The following is a 15369-nucleotide window of genomic DNA, read 5'->3' on the forward strand; positions in this document are numbered from 1 at the left end:
AGGCATGCGCCACCACGCCTGGCTAATTTTGTATTTTTAGTAGGGACGGGGTTTCTCCATGTCGGCCAGGCTGGTCTCGAACTCCTGACCTCAGGTGATCTGCCTGCCTCGGCCTCCCAAACAGCTGGGATTACAGGCGCGAGCCACTGTGCCTGGCCTTATCTTATCTTTTTAAAGTTGTATTTAAGATTAGTAGGAAATAATTATGATATTTTAAATTTTCTTTTATACTTAATAAAGTTTGCTCAAACTTTCTATAAAAGCAAGTATATTGCTTTTATTGTCAGAAAAAGATAACTGTTTAAAACAGTCATAAAAATTAAAAAGAAAAAGATAACTTTAAAACAGTCATAAAAATTAAAAAGCAAGACAAATTAGTAAGAAGAGGAAATTTTTCTATTTAATGAGACTTTTCTGGCCATTCGGTTTCTTTTCCTGCTTCCTAAAATCCTTACAGTGACCAAGAAGTCTTCTGCAGGGGAATTACTATGTCTGTTGTCTTACTTGTGTGCTGACTGTCTTAGGTAAAGGAGACAGTATTGAGTTTGGTACATGTTGCTTTGCCCACGATCCTAACATATTTACCCCAATTAGTCCCTGTCCCCTCACCCACCTCCACTTACGGCTTTTGGTTGCAAGACCACTGCCATGTTACAGCAAAGCCTGCAGTTTCAGAGCAAAGCTGACTCAACTGGCTTATTTGTCCACTTCTGCTAAACTAAATGGCACCATCATCTCTATTCTATGCCCACTGGAATTCGATAGTCCCTCAGTAACTGCACAGTGACACCTGATACTTTGCCAGAAGGGATAATGAATTTGCCTGTTTTTTTACATTTTTACCTCTCTGAAATTTGGATGGCAAATTATAATCTTACAATTGTCAGGAATTTTTCTTCCTTACTGGCCCATAACATAATAGTATGTCTTACAGTTTGTAGCATCATAGAATCAAGAAAAATGGGTATTTATGCACCTAGTAAAAGCATATAGCAAGGAAAAGAAAGAAAAATGAGACACACTGCTAAAATAGTACTTGTATATACAAATGATTAATGTCTTCCTATTCTACAGAGCATTTGTGCAATATAGGGAGGTTTATTATTTTGTTGTATTTATAGAGGCAAACTATGTATACAGTTTGGACTGGTAGTGATAATTTTAAATTTTAAGTCTTTGTTTTAGCCCTGCCTGCATATACAGTGAGTCAAAGGGTAGAGTTGGACTTTTCAGGATATTAATCAGCCATTACTTTATATTTGAAAAGCATGACTATAAATCAAATTATTATTTAATATTAATTGAAGAGTGAGTCCAGGTTGCTGCTGACTCCTCATATTATCATTCATCCTTGGCTATAAAAGGACAGTCTCAGATGGTCTGCCTTGTGTTACTGTAAGGAGAAAAGAGAAAAGGAAAACCTTGTGATTGACAACCAAAATGGCTTTTGCATTGTGAATATGGATCAGAGCTTCCACTATGGCTTGCAAGCACTCAACTGATATTGATAAGGAAGAAACTGATAATGAGTGCCTTCTGTCCTCAAACACCGAGGTTCAAAGAAACTCTCACCATTAGCTTTATAGCTATGTAAGACTTCAGATGTCTCTAGCCATTAATATTATTTCAGAATTACTCCTGGCTTTATCTGTTAGCACTGTTAACACGTATTTGCTGTTAGGATCACAACCATGGAGTCAGTAGAGAGACCCAAGGAAAGCGTTGAAAGGATGGTTTGTCTTGGCTGCAGTGCTGTTCCTCTATTCATCTTACACATCCCCCTCTCTCCTGTTCCTGTGCCTGCAGCGAAGCTGCCGCCCATGCTGTCGCCACCCTGGCTGAGGCCACCTTACAAGGTGGGGGACAGATCGTCTTGTCTGGGGAAACCGCAGCAGCCGTCGGAGCACTTACTGGAGTCCAAGATGCTAATGGTAAGAGAGCATAAATATTTTATTAAATTTCTTCCCTGTTTCCACTTAAACCTTCCTGACATGACTGGCAGCAAACCCTTCAGAAAGAGTTTGAACTTCGATTTTTTTTCTTCATTGGTAGGCATTTCTTGCCTAGGAATATTCTAGGAGCCTGTGATTCCTTTCACTAGTAGCAGACATGGGGGTTCCTGAAGGAAAATGCCATGATAATGGCTACCTAATTGAATTGTTACTTAAAAAGTAATTATCTTGTTGTGACAAGACTTGCTGAGAGGCATCTTAAAATTTGCTGTGAGCCCCATTTTGTCTTTTACTCTCTCATCGGATAGGGTAGATCAGTGTCCTTTACTGTAGCAGAGACTCTCATGGGCAGGACCATCGTGGAAAGTTCTGACTACATCAGGAAAGGCGCCATCGTCTCACCTGTGCTCAGAGTCAGGCAGCAGGCTGTGATGCCGGTGCCTCTCTGCTTGGTACTGTGGTTCTGCTTCCTGTTATATGTAGCCTCACCAAGGACCTCTGGATTTAGCCAAGTATATGCCCCTACCCTGCGCTTCTTCCCCAGCTCTTTGACTTCTTGGACATTGGTGAATATCTTGAATAAACAAAAGGGATAAAATTCATAGAAATATGGTGGCAAAAATATACAACTTCAGGCCAGCTCTTTGGGTCCACATTGGTAAGGATGACTCCTTACCAAGACTTAAGCTGCCCAAGGAAGTGCCTCAGAAGTCTGGGTCAAAGAGGAGGGCCAGATCTGTTCTGTGAGACCCTATGTGATTGTTACATTTTTAAATAATATATAATTAAGCAGGACAAATTAAATACCCCATGGCTTTGGGGAAATTCTTGCTTTAAAATCCTGGAATGGGGCTGGGCACGGTGGCTCATGCCTACTAATCCCCAGCACTTTGGGAAGCCAAAGTGGGTGGATCACCTGAGGTCAGGAGTTCAAGACCAGCCTGGCCAACATGGCAAAACCCTGTCCGTGGTGGTGTGCGAGGCTGAGGCAAGAAAATTGCTTGAACCCTAGAGGCAGAGCTTGCAGTGACCTGAGATTGCACCACTGCACTCCAGTCTGGGTGACAGAATGAGACTCTGTCTCAGAAAAAAAGAAACAACAAATCCTGGAATGAGGATAGATAAATAACATACTTTCATCATTTAGGCAGAAGGTTCCTGAATGGCATTAGTGGCAGAAAGAAAAGTTCCTGGCACTTTGTTTATGGTAGGTCCTGAAGAACTGAATTATCTGTTAGTTGGAAAAGTCTCTGAAGAAAGACATAGTGCTGTGTCCTCCTTTGGAATAGGAAGAAACAAAGTACCTTTGTCCCCCCAGAGAAGAATAACATAGGAAATGCAAAGAGCCATCGTGGCTTCTGAGAATCATTTTCCAAAGGTACCAAACAAATTCAATTCTAATATAGCCTACTTTTTCTGTAGGGCAAGAGGCTTTGGTGAACTTATCTAAATCTAGACAGAGTTGATCTCAGCCAGAATGCTGCAGGACAAAGGACATCTTATAGCCATACATGTTCAGGATGAAATGGACCATGGTTGGAATTAAGGAAAACTTCTGTTTCTAGCTAGAACCCTACTTCTATTTTTTTTACCTTTTTCTATTCCTCATCAGAGTCCTAAGCCACCCTGAGCAAAGGGCAGGATATCTGGCTATGTGGTATTCATGTGAAGTGTGATTGCTCTTATTCACTATGGAACTGCTAAAAATAACTTCCCATGTGGGTTCAGTAGGAAACTTTATTATCCATTCTAATCGACTTGACCTGTCTGGGAGAGAACAGACTGCTTTATAGTTCTGGCTCCTCCCTAGCATCACCTTTTCAGATGGATGAATTTATAGGTAAGTCCAAGGACCCTCTGGCTCTCGGCCAAGTAGAGCCGTTCAGCCATACAATAAAGTTGAACCGCACCTGCTACTATTGATTACTGGAAGCTGCCTCTTTTCAGTAGCATTGGGTTGTGTGAATCATTTGGTGTGATTTCATGTTATTGGCTACATTTGTGATCTGGGAAAATTCTGGTTCACGTCCTAAAAGCCACTAGTTCCCCCAGAGCAGGCCATCCTCACTCTGTGACTGCCAGTACTTGCTGAACCCAGGCCTTGAGAGTTGGAAGTTACGTCTTTCTCAATGCAGCATTTCTGTATCAAATCAGACCCTTGAGTTGTGCTGTATCCCAGCAGTGTTAGGCAAAGGCCAATCATTTCATCTGCCCTTGAGAACCCAAAGAATGAGTCTCACATCGGATACAATCCAAGTAACTTTGATAATCCTCCTGTCTTCTAGCGTTTTTGCCCACAGTGCTATAGTATTTACTTTGGGATTGGAACCAGATTTTTCCCTCTTAATCAGCAATTTAGATACCTGGCTAGACTTTCAGAGGTTCTCTTTTTCATCATTCTTTTGGATTATGTCCTGTTGCCAGAGTTTGTCGCTTTTTTTTTTGAGACAGAGTCTTGCTCTGTTACCCGGGCTGGAGTGTAGTGGCACAATCTCAGCTCATTGCAACTTCTGCTTCCCGGAAGTTCCAACGATTTCGTGCCTCAGCCTCCCGAGTAGCTGTGATTACAGACGTGCCACACCATGCCCAGATAATTTTTGTGTTTTTAATAGAGATGGGCCATGACTGGTCTTGAACTCTGGCCTCAGGTGATCCACCCACCTCAGCCTCCCTAAGTACTGGGAATACAGGCATGAGCCACTGTGCCCAGCCTATGTTTGTCACTTCTGGGCAGACAAGCTTATAGTATCTGCCAGTAGGTCACTTTTTTTTTTTTTTTAATCTTTTTTCTTTTTTTAATGTAAATGAGGCCTCTCCATATTGCTCTGGCTGGTCTCGAACTCTTGAGCTCGAGCAGTCCTCCCACTTCAGCCTCCCAAAGTGCTGGGATTACAGGCATGAGCCACCACACCCCGGCCAAGCCAAGTTTTTTTAATCAGAAAGAGTTTATTATCAGGAAGTACCAGATGATAGCAGAACAAGGTACTGTTTGTTGACATAGAACTAACTTGGAAACAGATACTACTTAGGGGAAAACATGTATCCCATATTTCAGAGTATGGTTTAAATCAAAATTGGAATAGCAGATGACTCTTCTGAGAGCAATTTGGATATTGTTCAGTCCTGAAGTAGAAAGAGTTTGTGGGGTGGAACTAGCAGGGATAGAGGACCACTGCATGTGGAGTCTGATGAAGTCCACAGCGAATGAGAAGTGGCGGGGGCGGGTGAGGTTATGAAGCAATATCCTAGGGGATGGTGTTTTTCAAGTTAGAGATAATGACCCATAGGCCAGGCACAGTAGCTCACGCCTGGTAATCCTGGCGCTTTGGAAGGCCGAGGTGGGAGGATTGCTTGAGTCCAGGAGTCCAAGACCAGCCTGAACAACATAGTAAGACCCCATCTCTACAAAAAAATTTTTTTAATTAGCCAGGAGTGGTGGTGCACACCTGTAGTCCCAGCTACTTGGGGGCCTGAGGTGGGAGGATTGCTAGAGCCCAGGAAGTCAAAGCTCCAGTGAGCCATGATCATACCACTGCACTCCAGTCTGGGTGAGAGATCGAGACCCTGTCTCAAAAAAAAAAAAAACGAAAAAAGAAAGAGCCAGGCTCAGTGGCTTACACCTGTAATCCCACTACTTTGGGAGGCCAAAGTGGGTGGATGACCTGAGGTCAGGAGTTTGAGACCAGCCTGACCAACATGGTGAAACCCCATTTCTACTAAAATACAAAAAATTAGACAGGCATGGTGGCAACACCTGTAATCCCAGTTACTCGGGAGGCCGAGGCACGTGAATCGCTTGAACCCAGGAGGTAGAGGTTGCAATGAGCCAAGATCATGCCATTGCACTCCAGCCTGGGCAACAGAGCAAGACTCCATCTAAAAAAAAAAAAGGATAATGACCCATGCATGCCAGAAGTTTAAATTCTGGATCACCAAAGCAGACCTGACGAAGACATTGCACCCAGCACCCCAAAGACTTCTTTTTTCTGAACATCTACTCCACACTACCCCAACACTAAAGGAACTACCCAAGCACTCACGTTATTTCTATGTTCTCTGTCTTTTTCAATAGAGTCTTTGGTCTCTCAGGATGGAGTTTCATGATTTGGTTCAATATAAAGATTTTCACAGGTGCCTTTTCATTTAGATGTAGGTAGAATTGTCTAAGGCTGGTGAAGGCTACCAGATGAATTCCTTCCTTTACTTCTTTTTTTGTTTTGTTTTGTTTTGTTTTTTTTGCTTTTTGAGACAGAGTCTCGCTCTGTGCCTAGGCTGGTTCACTGCAGCCTTGACCTTGGGCTAAAGCTATCCTCCCACCTCAGCCTGCTAAGATGCTGGTACCACAGGTGTGCACTGCCACACCGGGCTAATTTTTTTAATTATATTTTTTGTAGAGATGGGATCTCCCTTTGTTACTCAGGCTGATCTCAAACTCCTGGGCTCAAAAGGATCCTCCCGCCTTAGTCTCCCAAAGTGTTAGGATTATAGGCATGAGCCACTACACCCAGCCCTTTACTTCTTTTTTTGAACACAGTTATCTCAGTACTCTTTTCATCTTACACACCTTAATGTCAGAAGTCATACAGTTCAGCCCATTTGTTTTTCTTCACTCTCCCTTCCTCTCTGCTGGTCCCCAGAACCCCCGTGTTCCAGGACTCCTGACCTCCAAGACCAACAGATACAGACATTCACTCAGGCTTGAGGAGCTCTTTGCTGAGTGCCTCTCACCTCTCACCCAGACCTTAACACCCATTGTTGGCAAGCCTCAGAAAACCAGGCCTACAGACCTTTCTCTTCCTTCCCATTGCAGCAAACATAATGAAAGAGAAGGATTATATTGGCACTTGGCCACCTCAGAAACACTCTTCTGTCTGAGATCTTATCGCAGATTCAGACAGCTATCTTTCATTCCTGAAAAGTAGATGGGGGAAAACAAAATAGATGAACAAGTTCGTAACTATAGGTTGGTACAAAAGTAACTGTGGGGTTTTTTGCTATTAGAAGTAATGGCAAATTTGAAGTTGGTGCAGTTACTTTCACACCAACCTAATAAGCCTCTTACCAGAGCTGCTAAGAAAGCATCAACATTTTTTAATATAGCTAACACTTTTCCTAATGATGCCACAAGAAAAAAGAGAGGATGTAGCATTTGCTGGTTTTGGGTGGGGTTTTTTGGGGTTTTGTCCTTTGGGGTTTTTTTGTTTGTTTTTGAGATGGAGTTTCGCTCTTGTTTTCCAGGCTGTAGTGCAGTGGCTCAGTCTCAGCTCACTGCAACCTCTGCCTCCCAGGTTCAAGTGATCCTCCTGCCTCAGCCTCCTGAGTAGCTGGGATTATAGGCATGCGCCACCACACCCAACTAATTTTGTATTTTCAGTAGAGACAGGGTTTCTCCATGTTGGTCAGGCTGGTCTCGAACACCTGACCTCAGGTGATCTGCTCGTCTCAACCTCCCAAAGTTCCAGAGCAGCCTGGGCAACATGGTGAAACCCCATCTCTATTAAAAATACAAAAATTAGCTGGGCATGGTGGTGGGCACCTGTAATCCCAGCTACTCAGGAGGCGGAGGCAGGAGAATTGCTTGAACCCAGGAGGCAGAAGTTGCAGTGAGCTGAGATCGCGCCACTGCACTCCAGCCTGGGTGACAAAGTGAGACTGTCTCAAATGAACAAAAGGTTCATCTTTTAAATTTGAAAAAACTTTCATTCAAAATTCCAAAGAGTGTTTTGGGAGTATGAACTTTATGCTGATTTTAAAGTTCATTTGAAAGAGTAAAACCTTATCTTAGCCATTTTTTATCCTACCAAGCCTTTCTACAGAACCACTAACAAACTGTAAAATTGACTCAAGTCCTCCTCTGCTTCTACCCAAGCTTTCCCCAGGTTCAGGTTTATAGGGAGTTTTCATCACAGAGATGGACCGGGTGAAGGAAGCAAGTGTTCTTGCACTTTGAAATTTCACTTTCTCCTTTATTTTCTTTTGATTTTTTTCAGTTTCATTTTTTGTAATAAAGATGTTAGTGGAGACCAGACATAGCAGTTCACACCTATAATCCTAACACTTTGAAAGGTTGAGGTAGGTGGATTGCTTGAGCTCAGGAGTTCAAGACCAGCCTGGGCAACATGGTGAAACCCTGTTTCTACAAAAAATACAAAAATTAGCCCAGCACGGTGGCTCATGCCTATAGTCACAGCTAGTTGGGAGGCTAAGGCGAGAGGATTCCTTGACCCCAGGAGGTCGAGGCTGCAGTGAGCCAAGATCACGCCACTGCACTCCAGACAGGATGACAGAGTGAGACCCCATTTCAAAAAAGAAAAAAAAAAAAAGATGTTAGGAGGGCATACCCCATTTATGGAGTTCTCTGACCTGGGACATCAGCATACTTCTTACCTGTTGACCTTGCATTCTGTCTCTCAATCTTGTTGTTTCATTAATTTTATTCATTTAACACAATTTATATAATGCTTATTATGTACAAGCATTGTAAGTGTTTTACATGCATTGTATTTAAAACGCATAATAACTTTATGAGGTAAACACTGTTAAACTGATGTAACACATAGGGAAGCTGAGACACAAAAAGTTTCAGTAACTTAACCAAGTTCACATAGAGAGTGGCAGACATGGAATTTGAATTCAGGCAATTTGTTTCCAAACCAGTGTACTACACTGTCTCCCTTTGATGTGAGCTCTAGGTTCCTGCCTAGACCCCACAAATACAAGGTGATAACCATTGTTGAACAAATAAATTCGGAAATGTCAAACCTTTCCCCACCCCTGCCAGAGGCTGCTTGCCTTAGTCTAGTTTAGCCACAGCGCCCATCTGCCCAGCTGTTGTGAGGGCTCTAGGGGTGTTCTGGAGGTTCACGCTGCCCAGTGCCCCTGGCTCAGCAGCCCTCCCTCTGCACACACACAGGCCTGCCTTTGCTGGCCAGAGGAGCTGACAGGTCTGTATGCTTCTCCGGTTGCAGAACTCGTCATTGGCTGGCTGTCAGCCTCAAACATTTTCAGTGAGCAGAGTACTTTGCAATTAGTGAATGTGTCATCTTGATTGGAGTTGGGTGGTGGGCTACGGGTGCTATTTAGAGCCAGGGAAACTAAGGGGAAGTAGATGATGTTCAGAAGGAAGGAACCCCAGCAGACGAGTTGTTTCCTCAGCTCCTAGAAGCCTCTGCTCGAGCCTTCCTGCTGCCCTTCAGTTGAGGCCAGGACTCTCTCAGCCTTCCCACCTGTCTCTAGCAAAGTTGAGACGAAGGTGGTAGGACTGTGGAGCCTGGGGAAAGGGTCAGGGGCGTGTTCGTTCTTGCCTGGAGCAAGTTTACTGGCTTATTTGTTTCCCCAGTTCATCACCAGGTCTTCCACTTGGCTCTGCCTACAGCCCTTGCTTGGGGTCCCCCAGAGATTTTGAAGAGCACATCTCTCTTCGCCGGTCAGCACTGAAGACTCAGAAACCGCCCACTACCTATGCTGCCCTAGTTAAGACTAGGGGTCTCAGCCTTCCCTCCTCATGTTCTGAATGAAGAGAAATGGCCTGGAGGGCTGTTTAAAAATTAAAGCTGCCGGGCGCGGTGGCTCACGCCTGTAATCCCAGCACTTTGGGATGCAGAGGCAGGCGAATCACAAGGTCCAGAGTTCGAGACCAGCCTGGCCGATATGGTGAAACCCCATCTCTACTAAAAATACAAAATTTAGCTAGGCGTGGTGGCATGCACCTGTAGTCCCGGCTACTTGGGAGGTTGAGGCAGGAGAATCGCTTGAACCTGGGAGGCAGAGGTTGCAGTGAGCCAAGATTGCGCCACTGCACTCCAGCCAGGCTGACAGGGTGAGACTCCCTAGTAAATAATAAAATAAATAAATAAATAATAAAAAATTAAATTAAAATTAAAATAAGCTAATGACAAGGCATTGTCATTACACTTAGAGAAGAAGCAGCCCTTCGCATGTATCTTCAGGGTGGCGTGTCCCACGTTCTGCGCTGGTCCTGGCAACAGTCTTGCTGCTGAAGTTCCACCTTAAGACTTCAACATAACATTTTCTGAAACTATAAGACTGCCGGGCACGGTGGCTCACGCCTGTAATCCCAGCACTTTGGGAGGCGGAGGCGGAGGCGGGCGGATCATGAGGTCAGGCTCATGATCCGTGTTAGGCTGGCTAACACAGCGAAACCCCGTCTCTACTAACAAATACAAAAAATTAGCCGGGCGCGGTGGCGGGCACCTATAGTCCAGCTACTCGGGAGGCTGAGGCAGGAGTATGGCGTGAACCCAGGAGGCGGAGCTTGCAGGGAGCCGAGATTGCGCCACTACACTCCAGCCTGGGTGACAGAGTGAGAATCCATCTCAAAAAATAACAATAATAATAAGAAGAAAATAAGTAAATAAATAATAAAACTGTAAGACCCCACTCTGCCTTACTGTGCTACTGTAAAACAAACGTACATTTTATTATGCATTCTAACTACCAAGTTAAGTCCGTGTAGAAGTTTCTTTAGGGAAAAACATTCTGTCTTCTCTTTACACTAAACATTCTTCACCTTTTCACATCCCTGTTTTCTTTGACCTTATTAAAAACTTCTGAAAATAACGTATGTTTTCCCAGCAGAATTTAATCTCAACTGTGATCATTAGAATACTTCCTTAAAAATTAAATCTTTTTAGCAAGAGGGGTAAGAGAGAAGATGGGTGAGGACCAACAAGAAGTCCAGACAAGAAAGCAGGATTCTTGGGTGAGGTCCTTGCATGAGAGATTAGAACGCACATTTCTATTCTTCAAGGCCTCCCAAGTGAGACAGGATGGCTGTAAAGCCTGTTCTATACTGATTATAAAAGTGGTAAACCCAGCTAGAGCCAAAGGAGGCAACACATGTTTTAATTTCCCATGAAAACCAACTTTATGTGTATTATAAGAACAATAGGATTTTTTTTTTCCACTGTCTCGCCCAGGCTGGAGTGCAGTGGTGCAATCTCAGCTCACTGCACAAGCGATTCTCCTGCCTCAGCCTCCTGAGAGGCATGCACCACCACACCCAGCTAATTTTTTGTATTTTTGGTAAAGACAGGGTTTCACCATGTTGGCCAGGCTGGTCTTGAACTCCTGACCTCAAATGATCTGGGCTCCCAAAGTGCTGGGATTTCAGGCATGAGCCACCACACCCAGCCCAATAAGATATTCTTAACCTGGGGTCTATGGACCCTGAGAAATTCTATACAAAGGTTTTTTTTTTTTTTGGTATCGCCTTTTTTTTTTTCTTTGCCTCTGCTAGCAGCGGGGAGGGTATCTATAGCTTTGATTGAATGTGTAACTAGACCAGAGGCATTCCCACTCCCGCCCCCACCCCTGTTCATCTCCAGCCCACAAAAAAAGGTTAAGAACCTCTACTATAGAAGGTGGTGGTGAGGATCATTTAACTTTGAAGACACCTGGTATAGCACTGAGAATAAAAGGAGGAGCAAGGGAGAGGGGAGGTCCCGCAGAGCTGGATACCCTAAAAGCTGAACCTGTAACAAGCTCTATAATCTTAGGCAAGCAAATTAACCTCTCCAAGCCTTAGCTATAAAAATTAGGATAATGATAGTTCTGTACTCAGAAGGAAGTTGTGAGCATTAAACAAGATGATTCCTGTTCTTAGCATAGTGCCTGGCACAGGGATGCATCATAAATATAAAATTCTTTAGCTGTCGGCATCAATTTCTTCTCCATCATTCCTCACGTATGTTAGAGTGCACAGTACTATGTAGACGCTGCTTTCCTGTCTTTAAGACAGACCTGAATGCTTGCCTTACGCAGTTGAAGATGTACGTTGCAGAGGTGGATCTTGTAAAAGTGGGAATAGAGCAGAAGCCCTTTCTATAACCTTGACTGAAGAAAATACACGGTGACATTGTTTAAAGGCCCTATCGTGTGCCTTCGTCTGGGGCTGCTGTTCTCTTCTGTACATAGTTTGCAGTCATGAGTGTGGCCTTTTTACTCCTAAAATGGCACAATCTGTCTTCAAATCTCAACAGCTGCATTATATTTCACCTCCATCACAAAAGGTAGCTTTTGCCATTTTTTCCTTTTTGTCACCACCATCATCCATTTTTACTTACTGCATGTCCCTCTGTTCCAGCTCTTTACAAGTGAGAGGGACGGTGCCAATCCTCCACATGTTGGGCTGTAAATCACGTCTCTCCTTCCACCTTTTTCTGTGCTCCTCGTTCCCTGGACACATAAGCATACGTGTTTGTTCTTGCAAGAGTCCATTGAGATGTAAATGTTAAATTAATTTAGGAACTGTATTATTGTTTCTCCCCAAAAAGGTTGCTGATGTGCCATTCCAGTGTGTACTAAATCACCTTTTGCCTCATTATTTTAATTAAAGTTTAAATAAATGTGTTAAACAGTCGTAGTGTAAGAGTGCATTTTCAGTCACCATAGCATAATAGCCTTAAAAGTACTGTTGTGTTCTATGACACTGTGATACCATTTGTAGCTTTCATCCAAAGATGGTAAGCTCAGTGCCTTAGGAATTGTAGCAGGCAACCCCTAAGCAACTGTTTTTTGTGTGAGCTGTGAGTCCCCAGGATACAAGCCTCTCATCTTCAAGGTCCGCAAAGAGCAGCACAGCTGGTAGCTATGGATTTTTAGGCTGCCCTCCTGTAACGTAAACGGTCCTTTCCACCCACCCCCTTGTTGATAGAGTGACTTGAGAGAAAATGAAGACACTAGGGTGCTGGTCTCAGACCGCGCTGAGGCATCGTCTGTTCTGTAAGAAAAAGCAAATGAAGATTCCTGTGTATTACAACTGTTTCTCCTTTGGAATCATAGGTCTTTTTTAAATAGATGGGGACGGAGGGGATAGTCCTAGACCTGAAAAGATTCCTTCTTATAAGGAGAGCTGTGAGCTGTGGATCAAAATGAAGAGGAGTGAGGGCAGTATACGAGCACGGCCTGCGGCTCCAGCTGAGCTGGGAGGTGGCGGCTGTGCCTGGGAACTGAACAGTGTGTGTGGTGCAGCACCTTGGGACAGCAGTGTCTCTTAGTGTCTTCCACACGCCCCCCTGGGAAATAGGCTTTCTTTGCAGACGGGGACTTTTCCCATTTAACTCAGCTAACTTTTCTCTAAGATGAATCGTTTTCATTCTGGGAAACATGTTGGTAGATGTCATACCAGGAAAATAACCATTTCAGTTGGCTCTAATTTTGCCTTTTGGCTATATGCATTGAGCGTAATTATTTAGGGTCTTCATCTTTTTCCTTTCATTGTCCATTCTTTCATTTTGTTGTTTTACTGCTGCTACAACCACCACCACTGCCACCATCATCTCCTTGCAAATGGCTAAGCAATGTCTGCATTATTCTACCTTTGCCCAGTAAACTGAGTAGAACAGATCTTCTAAGCCCTGTTCAGAGGCAGCTAAAGCCGGGACTTGCCCAGGATCTGTCAGCTATTAAATAGTAAGACTGGAAATCATACCAGATCTCCAGTACTCTTTCTACTGCCCAACGAAACTCCCTTCTTCCCTTTTACTCCCTCTTGCCAGCTTATCCAACCTAGAAAGTAAAGAAGGCATAATACAAATGAAAATCATGGTCTTCATTATTCATCTGGTTATGCTAGTACTTGGTGTGGTGACTCCTTTGCAGGATTGTTTTAAGCAATGGTGGCAGGTATGTTTTACTGACTTCAGAAGTCAAAGAGTCATGGTAAATCTTAGCAGAGGCAAATAAAAACATGATACCAAAACCTAACATCTAAATCTGTACTGTCCAGTAGGATAGCTATTAGCTACATGTGGCTATTTGAATTTCTTTTTGGTTTTTTTTTTTTTTTTGAGACGGAGTCTTGCTCTGTCACCCAGGCTGGAGTGCAGTGGCCGGATCTCAGCTCACTGCAAGCTCCGCCTCCCGGGTTTATGCCATTCTCCTGCCTCAGCCTCCCAAGTAGCTGGGACTACAGGCGCCCGCCACCTCGCCCGGCTAGTTTTTTTTTTTGTATTTTTTAGTAGAGACGGGGTTTCACTGTATTAGCCAGGATGGTCTCGATCTCCTGACCTCGTGATCCGCCCGTCTTGGCCTCCCAAAGTGCTGGGATTACAGGCTTGAGCCACCGCGCCCAGCTGCTATTTGAATTTCAATGCAAGTTAATTAAAATAAGATAAAATGTTAAAGGTAGTTATTAGTCACAATCATATTTCAAGTGCTGAATAGCCCTGAGATACTGAATTTTTAATTTCATTATAATTTATTCACATTTAAATGTAAACAGGCACATGTACCTAGTAGCCACGTGAATGGACTGTGCAGATACAGAACACGTCCATCACTGAAGACAGTTCTATTGGGTAGTGCTGATCTAAGGGCTGTATCAGTAACACTGCGCTCTTCTGGCAAGTTGTGCCCCCTCTGCACGGGGAGGACAACACGAATACTTGATGAGCCTTGTCTTCCAGTGACCTCCTCAGCTCATAAACAGCATGGCTTGCTTTAAAAAAAAAAAAAATCTACCCATGTGACTGCAGTAATCCACAGCCAGTAAACAGCAGGGTGGGAGGGTTGCAAGGAGAACTGATCTATTTTTAAGCACTGCAGAGTCCAAGCAGGAAAACCTGAGACCGGAGACAGTGGCGACACCAAGACTCACTTCCTAGTGAGTTTATTCATGACTCAGGCCACGTGCATATTTCCACTTGGATTCCTCACAAGTGCAAGTTTTTCTTCTAGGCTACAGGTATCTGCAGCCAGGTGCTCTAATGGATTTACAGTAGCCCGCTAAAAGATTAAATATCCAAAGCCTGATGGTCACAAGGCTGACGGGAGCCATGACTATTGGATGAATTCCAGATTTCACAGTGAAACAGAGCTGCTGCTGAGAAATGGGAGCACAGAGATGTTCACTGGGGCTCTTGATTCTAGACACTCAAAGAGGGGTACAGTTCTCTGCCCCATGTGTGTTTCTCACCCAACCTTTTCATGGTGTTGAGGAGGGGAAGGGACAGCTCAGTGGTGATTCTTCACTTCTAAAATGTGTCCTCCTTCCCTGTCTTCATAATGACCTCCTGAAGTCCAGTGTGCCTTCCAAAATAGCTCTCAGGAAGAGGTGGCAGTTTTCCTGACTCCCCAGTCTCCCCCATCCTGGGAGATGTATTGATGGCACTAATTTGAGGGGTAGCAGAAACTATAATCCTACTCTCTTTACCGGCTGGGGCATCTGAGTCATGCAGTAACTGTTGACTACCACTGCTGCAACTGCTGTTAGGATTATTACCAGTATAATGATTAATCACTCACACTGAATGGGAAGGGAAGTAACCTTCAGAGGTTCACTCTTAGTACTTCTGACACACAGGCTTAGGGCCGGGGCCAGTGAGTCTTCATTTGCAGAGAGGTGGTGGTGAATCTCCCACAAGGATCCCTACTTCAGGAATCCTGTGTTCCTGGT

General features: G+C 44.0%; 1 protein-coding gene across 5 annotated transcripts in view; it reads left to right on the forward strand.

Moving 5' to 3' along the window:
- NRF1 (nuclear respiratory factor 1) overlaps positions 1 to 15369 on the forward strand; it is a 148890-nt gene that overhangs the window by 116651 nt on the left and 16870 nt on the right. For all 5 annotated transcript variants that reach the window (XM_045388374.3, XM_045388375.3, XM_045388376.3 and 2 more), the window contains exon 10: positions 1807 to 1931. In XM_045388374.3, the coding sequence (XP_045244309.1) occupies positions 1807 to 1931 (125 nt within the window). The remainder of the gene's footprint in view (positions 1 to 1806; positions 1932 to 15369) is intronic.

The sequence above is a fragment of the Macaca fascicularis genome, chromosome 3 (genome assembly GCF_037993035.2).
Source record: "Macaca fascicularis isolate 582-1 chromosome 3, T2T-MFA8v1.1".
NCBI classification, from domain to species: Eukaryota; Metazoa; Chordata; class Mammalia; order Primates; family Cercopithecidae; genus Macaca; species Macaca fascicularis.